Source organism: Neomonachus schauinslandi, chromosome 10, assembly GCF_002201575.2.
Source record: "Neomonachus schauinslandi chromosome 10, ASM220157v2, whole genome shotgun sequence".
NCBI classification, from domain to species: domain Eukaryota; kingdom Metazoa; phylum Chordata; class Mammalia; order Carnivora; family Phocidae; genus Neomonachus; species Neomonachus schauinslandi.
This window is the reverse complement of record NC_058412.1, coordinates 117,761,413-117,769,666: the sequence shown is the minus strand read 5'-3', so window position 1 is coordinate 117,769,666 and position 8,254 is coordinate 117,761,413. Positions and strand designations below refer to the sequence as shown.

General features: G+C 50.7%; 1 protein-coding gene across 2 annotated transcripts in view; it reads right to left on the bottom strand.

Annotated features, from left to right (window-relative positions):
• Positions 1-797: 797 nt before the first annotated feature.
• Positions 798-8,254, bottom strand: part of PPP1R16B (protein phosphatase 1 regulatory subunit 16B) — a 62,169-nt gene continuing 54,712 nt past the window's right edge. For both annotated transcript variants that reach the window (XM_021689163.1, XM_021689164.1), the window contains 3 exons: positions 7,557-7,686; positions 7,297-7,465; positions 798-1,307 (listed from right to left, as the gene is read on the bottom strand). In XM_021689163.1, coding sequence (XP_021544838.1) covers positions 798-1,307; positions 7,297-7,465; positions 7,557-7,686 — 809 coding nt within the window. The remainder of the gene's footprint in view (positions 1,308-7,296; positions 7,466-7,556; positions 7,687-8,254) is intronic.

Sequence of the window (8,254 nt, the reverse complement as noted above, 5' to 3'; positions counted from 1 at the left end):
TTTGTTCCCCCCTCCCTCCAATTTTTGCTACTTCCATCCAGAAGTAAAATGTGATTTGGATTATTCCGGGAATGGAAGAGCCTGGCTCTCCACCTCAGCCTCCGGGAGGTCACACAGCTGGCTCCCGGCATGGGCAAGGCTCTGGGGAGCAGGCCACTGCCCATCTCATGGACCCATGTGGCTCCGTAGCTCCCTCTGATCAAAGAGCGGACCTCCTGCTCCTTCCAGATGTGGGTTGGTGACGCAAGCCCCGGTATGACTCCGGGTAGGGCTGTGGGTCTCAGCTTAGCAGGCCCCCTTCCCTGCTAAAGCCACTTTCGCAGTGGTGACAAAACGGAGTCTTAGCCTCAATCCTTTTGGGAAGAGCCCACAAATCATTGATCCCACCTGCTTCCCATGAGCCCAGCTGTGTCATTCCCATACACGGTTGAGTGTGTGTGTGTGTGTGTGTGTGCACGTGCGTGCCGCTATGTGATATGCAGGTACTGGTCCAGAGAAGCCTTTACCGACAACCGAACTGGAATCCCAGCCCCCCCTCCCAAAATCTGGCAGCGGGGTGAGTCAGGAAGCCACGATGGGCCTTGTTTCTGATGGCAGACAATGCAGCAGGAAGCAGAACCGTGGGAAGTGGCGATGCTCTGGGCTGCTGGGTGAGAGGTGGGGTCAGTGTTCCCCTGGAAAGCAGAGCCCACCTCCCCGCAAGCTGCCCTCTCATGTCTCCCCAGCCAGGGCTGCTGGGTGGGCCTGGATTTCAGAGACCCTTCCCCGGAGCATCTCTCTCCTCCGTGACACAGAGACTAGGAGATGCGGCAGCAGCCATGGACCTTCTCCTCCATCTCCTCCATGGGCGCCTTGAACTTCAAGAGCGGGGGATCTCCGCTGGTGACTGTGTAATAGACCGAGGTGTCATTGCTGCTGTATGGTGAAGTTCTGCCTCCGATCAAGGGGGCCTTGCCTTCGCTGCTGCCCTCGCCCGTCCTGGCCATGCTGCTGCCCAGGTGGGTGCTCAGGAAGGGGTGGCTGAGCAGCTTGGTTGCAGCCCGCTGCCGCTTCAGCTCCAGAAGCGTCTGGGGACTCTGTTCCTTGTAGCCACTCCAAGGAGGGGTGGCGTCGGCCACGCTGGGGCTGCCGTAGGCCATGTTGTAGTCGGGCACCTCGTGCACTTTCCAGATGTCCCCGTTGGACAGCGCGTACTGGTAGGTGCTGACCGGAGCCCGGAGGCCGTTCTCAACAGGCCCATCCATTTCACTTCGCGGGATCTTGGTAGAGAACTCAGAGAGCAGCACGGGCTTCTCCAGCCGGGGGTTCTGAGGGGGAGAAGGACAACATTGCCAGCCGGTTAGAGGATCGGAATGCACTCCCCACTTGCATCTCTGCGGAGGGCATTCTTGTCTGGACCTGTTTGCCCAACTGGGCTAATGGGACCTGCATTCCGCTTTGGGGGACTCGCCAATCTATGTGTTTTGGGAGAGCTGACTGATCCCCATCCTTGCCGCAGGGGCTGGACCATGACCCCCAGGCCTGGCCCATCAACATACTCCCTGCAGGAATTGATTCTTGACTGAAATTGATGCCATGAGACTTAACCCTGGGACTTGTGCCAGAACAACTGAGAAAGAGAAGTTCTGTGTATGCAGAACTTGAAGGGTGGTGAGGACAGTGGAAGCTGGGGGGCTGGGCAGACTGCACGTCAAAGGGCCTGCCTGACAGCAAAGCTGATGTGAAGGGAGGCTGAAGGGGTGCACTTGGAGCCCCGAGATCCAGCTGGTCCCAGACTCTGCAGTTACACGAGCTGAAAAATTCCTGTTTCGTGTCAGCCGGTTTTAGCTGAGTTTTTGGTCACCTATAATCTTTCCTATGTATTCCCAGCAAATACCTACTCGGAACGGCAGAGATTCTAACACAGAAATCCCTGGATAACAAGAGCTTTAAAAGGAGCTGCTGCCTAAAAACTAGAAACTAAAAGGTAGCTACATTTCATGCTCACAAAAATATAAACCATAGTAAAACCCACCATAAATGAAGTCAAAAGACATTGAAAAAACTGCAACATATATGACAAAAAGGGACTAATTTCCCAAATAAACAATTCTTAAAAGCCCATTTTAAAAAGCCCAACTATCCAACAGAAAAAAACCAACAAAGGAGACTCATGTGCAGCTCACAGCAATGATGATGATGATAATAAAAAAATAATAATATCAATATTATTATTATTAAACATATGCTATTATGTTTATAGCCTACAAACACAGGAGAAAATATTCAATCTCACTCATAATTAATGACATAAAAATTAAAGCAACAAAATATCTTTACCTATCACACTGACAAATATTTAAAAAATATGTTATGAGTTGGTGTCGGCAAGAGTGTGGGGAAACAGGCAGGTACATAAAGTGCCACAATCTCTTTGGAGGACAATATCACATCATCTCCCACCCCCCAAAAATTCGTTTTTAAGGAAGAATGCATACATTGCACCAGCAAGCCCATTTCTAGGACTTCATTTCACAGATATATGTTCCTTTAGGGGAGAAAAGCCTGAAAGTCACCATTAGGCAGGTGGGAAATTATGACAAGTACTTGTTCTAGAATGTTCCACATCTGGTAAAAAGAACGAACGCAATCTGCCTGTGCTGATTCGTGATTCCAAGAATCTCCATTTCTTGGACAGATCTCCAAAAAATATATAATTAGGTTAAAATACGGTAAGGTGAGGAGCACTTCCCATAGTAAGCTTCCATGTATGTATGGTCTATTTTTTTTGTTTTTAATGGCACCTCTGAGCTATGCAGGCAGACTGATGCCACATTTGGGGCATTTTTTTTTTCAGCTTGAATTTTTGTATCTATTTTCTTTACTTCCGGAATGGTCCTGGAAAAGACCATTCTTCATTGTCTAAATCAACGCTTCTCTAACTCTATGCATATGAGTCACCTGCGGCTCTTGTGAAAATGCACATGCTGAATCACCAGGTCTGGGTTGGGTTGAATTTTAGCATTTCTAACAAACTCCTGATGATGCTTTGATGAGCACGGATCTAAGACACTAGTTCTCAGCTTCGGATGCATATTGGAATCACCTGGGGGAGTTAAAAACACACATACAATGCCCATCTGAAAGGGCTACACCGTGTGATTCCCACTCTATGACATTCTGGAAAAGGCAAAACCATGGAGACAGTAAAAAGTTCAGTGGTTGCCAGGGGGCTGGGGAGGGATGGACAGGTAGGTGGAGCACCAGGGATTTTTAGGGCAGTGAAAGTATTCTGTATGACACTTTAATGATGGATATATGACATCACGCATTTGTCAACATCCATAGAATGTGGAACACCGAGGGTAAACCCTAAGGTAAACTATGGATTTTAGTTAATAATCATGTATCAATATTGGTTCATCAATGATAATATACCTACTACACTAATGTACGATGTTAATACCAGTGGAAACCCCCACATGATGAAGGGGGTGTGTGGAAACTGTATGTACTTCCTACGTATGTTTTCTATAAACTACAACTGCTCCAAAAAATCAAGTCTATTAATTTTTTTTTTAATACATCAATACAAAGCCTGAGCCCCAGGCCCAAAGATTCAGATTTAATTAGTCTGAGTTGCAACCTAGACACCAGAATTTTAAAACAACAAAACCAAAACACCTCTCCAGGTGATGTGGCTGGTACAGTTAAGTTTGTGAGCCACCGGCTGAAGAAACGGGGCTGTTGCATCACTCCTGAGCCTCATGCCAGGGAGTCAGCTCTGCCAAAATATGTGCCAAAGCCAGCCCTGGTGGCTGATCGGATGGAGTCTTGGCTAAAACCCTACTTGCGGGTCAGACCGAGCAAACACTCCCTTAGGTGAGTGGTTTTCAAGTTTTTGTGCACATCAGAATCCCCTGCAGGGCTAGTTGAAACACAGATTGCTGGTTAAACCCGGAGCCCAGGATGTATGACTCAGTCCATCTGAGGCGGGGCCGGAGAATTTGCATTTCTTTCTTTTTTTTTTTTTTTAAAGATTTTATTTATTTATTTGAGAGAGAAAGAATGAGAGAGAGCATGAGAGGGAAGAGGGTCAGAGGGAGAAGCAGACTCCCCACTGAGCAGGGAGCCCGATGCAGGACTCGATCCTGGGACTCCAGGATCATGACCTCAGCTGAAGGCAGTTGCTTAACCAACTGAGCCACCCAGGCGCCCAAGAATTCACATTTCTAACACGTTCCCAGGTGATGCTGCTACTGCTGGTCCAGGGAACCCACTTTGAGAATGTCTGTCTACCTTAGCGACTCTCACAGCCTTGCCAGTACCTAAAGCCTTGAAAGGGGTAGGTCAGAAAAAGGAAGGAACTCAGGGCTTCATAGCTGTGCCCTGCCATCTCCTTGGTTTTCCCCAGGCTGGGCCCGGGATCTGGGGCCCTGGACCCTGACAGGTGTCCTTGGGACTGGACATCTGGGTGACTGGCCCGAAGCCCAGAGCTCCTTCTTTTTTCTTTGCAAAGCAGCCCCCTTTGTTTGCCTTCACCTAACCCCCAAACAAACCACAGTGTTGAGAAAGCCAGAGAAGTTACCGACAAACTCAGGCCACATCCTCCCACCCTCTCCCCTGCAGGGCTGATGATTTATGCGGCTCCACACCAGTGAGCATTTCTGGCAGAGTCCTGGGCCTGTGAGATCTGAACAAACACAGGGACAGGTGTGGAGGAGGAGCTGCTTCCGTGAGGATTTCTTGAAGAATCTCAGTCTCTCCCACAGATCAATAAGGAAAAGAGGGCAACCCAACAGAAAGGGGCAAAAGAAGACACTGCACAAACGAAGATAAGCAGACGGCCAATAAGCACATGAGAACGTGTTCCCCATCGTCCACCGTCCGGGAGATACAAATTTAAAATGCGAGCTACCGCAGCAAGCCCGCCAGGGTGGCCCGGATGAAAAGGGACGGGCAGGAAGAGCTCAATGGGGCTGCTGGGAGAGCAGAGAGGTACAGTCGCTCTGGAAGATTACTTGGCAGTATCTCTAGTAGCCTCCCCATGACTCGTTCTGCATTCCTGGCTATACAATCCTACAGCAAATAGGGCTTATGCCCACCACAAACCATGTATAAGAACGTTTTGAGCAGCTTTATTCAAAGTAGCCCCAAACTTGAAACAACCCAAATGTCCACCAACAGGAGAATGGACACGTACGCTGTAGTATATTTAAACAACAGAACTCTCCAGAGCAAGGAAAAGGACTGAACTACTGCTATATGCCTGCACAGAGATGAATCTCATGGTGACGGAGGAAGTCAGACAGAAAAGACTACAGAATGCCTGGGTCCATTCATATGCAGATGTGGACGCAAAACTCATCTTGAGCGCTCAAAGGTAAACAGTGGCGACCTTTAGGGTAGGGGGACCACTGAAAGAGAACCTGGGAGCTTTCTGGGGTGATGGAAATGCTCTATGCATTCACCTGAGGGTACGCGTTTATAAAAGTTCACTGAAAGGGCGCCTGGGTGGCTCAGTTGGTTAAGCGACTGCCTTCGGCTCGGGTCATGATCCCGGGGTCCTGGGATCGAGTCCCACATCGGGCTCCCGGCTCAGCGGGAAGCCTGCTTCTCCCTCTCCCACTCCCCCTGCTTGTGTTCCTGCTCTCGCTGTCTCTGTCAAATAAATAAATAAAAAATCTTTAAAAAAAAAAAAAAAAAAAAAGTTCACTGAAAAAACCATTTAAGATTCGTGTACTGTACATAAGTTCAACTCACAAAGGAAAGATAAATAAATGTGATTTAATTTCAGTCTGCAGCTCTTTTCTTCCCAACCCTAGGAACTAGGCAGAACAAAGCCTCCAAGGCACCCTCTCTGTCCCCAGCCAGGGCTGTGATTGGATTCCCTTGGGTGGGCACCCTCACCGGCTGGAGACAAGCCTGCATGTGAGCTCTCTGTTCCAGCAGGGAGCAGGGTCCCACGCGGGCACTCTGGGCTAATCATTTTGCATCCCGCCAAAGCAATACTCTCCAGAAATGTTTTCGGCTGCTCATCATTGGTGGAGGTACCAAAAAGGCAGACTGCTGCTGGAATGGTCAGCCTTTCCCTTTTTGGCCCCAGCTGTTCTGCTCTGGCCCCAAACTTGCTGGCCCCACTCAGCAAGCGAGCAGCCATGCGTGAAACCCGAGCATGTTGGTACTGAGTCCAACAGTGTCCTCCCAAAATTCCTGGCCACCCCACATGTCTCAATAGGACCTTAGTTGGAGACAAGGTCTTTGCAGATGTAATAAGTTAAGATGAGGTCATACTGGATTAGGGTGGGCGCTAATCCAATGACTGCTGTCTAAGAAGAGAAAACAGAGACACAGACACACACAAGGAAGAAGGCCATGTGACGACGGAGGCAGAGACTGGAGTCCTGCAAGCAAAAGCCAAGGAACGCCTGAGCCACAGGAAGCTGAGAGAGACGCATGCAACGGACTCCCCTTCAGAGCCCGCAGAAGAAACCGACGCTGTTGACACTTTGATTTTAGACTTCTGGCCTCCAGAACCGTGAGAGAATACATTTCTACGGTTCTGAGCCCCCGAATTTGTGGAACTGTGATCCAGCGGTCCTAGAAAACCACCATGGCATCCCCTTAAGAAAGCCGTTCCAAAGGGCACCTGGGTGGCTCAGTTGGTTAAGCAACTGCCTTCGGCTCAGGTCATGATCCTGGAGTCCCTGGATCGAGTCCCGCATCGGGCTCCCTGCTCAGCAAGGAACCTGTTTCTCCCTCTGACCCTCCCCCCTCTCATGTGCTCTCTGTCTCTCGTTCTCTCTGTCTCAAATAAATAAAAAAAAAAAAAGAAAGCCGTTCAATGCCCAGACCCCTGGCTCCTCTTGGCTTCTTAGAGCTCCGACCAGGACCCTACTCGGTTTTCCCAAACATTTCTCCCAACCAGACGTGCTCTGTAAACACAATTCTCAACATCTTGTTATGTTCCCCCCAAAAAGGCTCTAGTACCTTTAGCGCCCAGGGTGGTTGCTGTACTGAGCCTCTCTTCTGGGGGGCCCAGAGCCAGATTTGCGGGAGCACAAGCGGACAGGCAGCAGGTACTTCCTGTCCGTTATGAGACCCTCCTGGGTGCCAAAGCTCCCAGCTCTGACTCTCACACCCCCAGGACTGCCTCAGTAAGCCCAGGAACCACCAGCACCGAATGGGATCCAGCTGGTGCAAGCGCGCTGCCCTGCTGCCCTCCCTCCGAAGGCCCTCAGATGAAGAGGCCAAGCCCGGGCTGGGGCCCTGTCCTCCGCCCCAGCCGACAGCGAGCCAGGGTGCGAGGCCACTCACTGGGTCCTTATTCTCTTGGTCTGTCCTGGTCTCCCTGATGTCCCCATTGTAGGTGGCGGTCCGTTGATCCTCGGCCGCGCTCCTCTGCTGCCACAGTATGGCCTCTCCCTCGTACTCTTTCCTGTACAGGTTGGTCCTGTCCGACAGGCTGGCTCGACGCACCACCTTCCTGAGGGGAGAGAGGAGCTGCTGGTGGGCTGCGCCCAAGCCCCGCAGGCAGGAGCGCCCCGGGGGACCGCGGCCGGCCTGCCCTGACTCACCCACGGCTCCCCGCACTGGACGTTCTCCGGCTCAAGGATGACTTGTGTCTCAGCTGTGACTTCATGATGACGTCATGCTTGTGTTTGAGCTCCAACAGCAGGACTTTGAACTCCTCCTCCTCACACAGGTCTGAAGGGGTAGAGGAGGCTGTTGTGGGGAGCAGTGCAGGGGCCCGTGGCCCCCAAGTGCCCTCCAGACCACAGCAGCTGCCACCCCAATGCACTGAAAACTCCCAGCATCTTTTGGGGCCATCCAGGGAGGGAAGTAAACAACACCGGCCTCACTTCCTAGGCTACACCCCAATCCTTAGAGGATAAGAACAGGAAACGCAGGGCCCATACAGTCACAGCTCCTAAGGTTCTCCGCTATGACCAAAAGATCCATCCACCCTCAGTAGTTTCCAACAGGAGTCATCAACTCTCCAGTGATGTAAGAAGTATCAAGAGAAACAAGCAGGTACTTTATGCAGCCCAAGCCAAAACTTATAGATATCTCGAATCATATATACCTACCCGTTCAATCCACCCAATCCCTCATTCATCTATCCACCTACTCACTGACCCATCCATCCACCCATAGATTCATCCCCTACCCACCCATCCACGGATTCATCCATCCATCCATCCATCCATCCATCCATCATCATCATTCATCCATCCATCCACCCATCCATCCATCCATCCATCCACCCACCCAC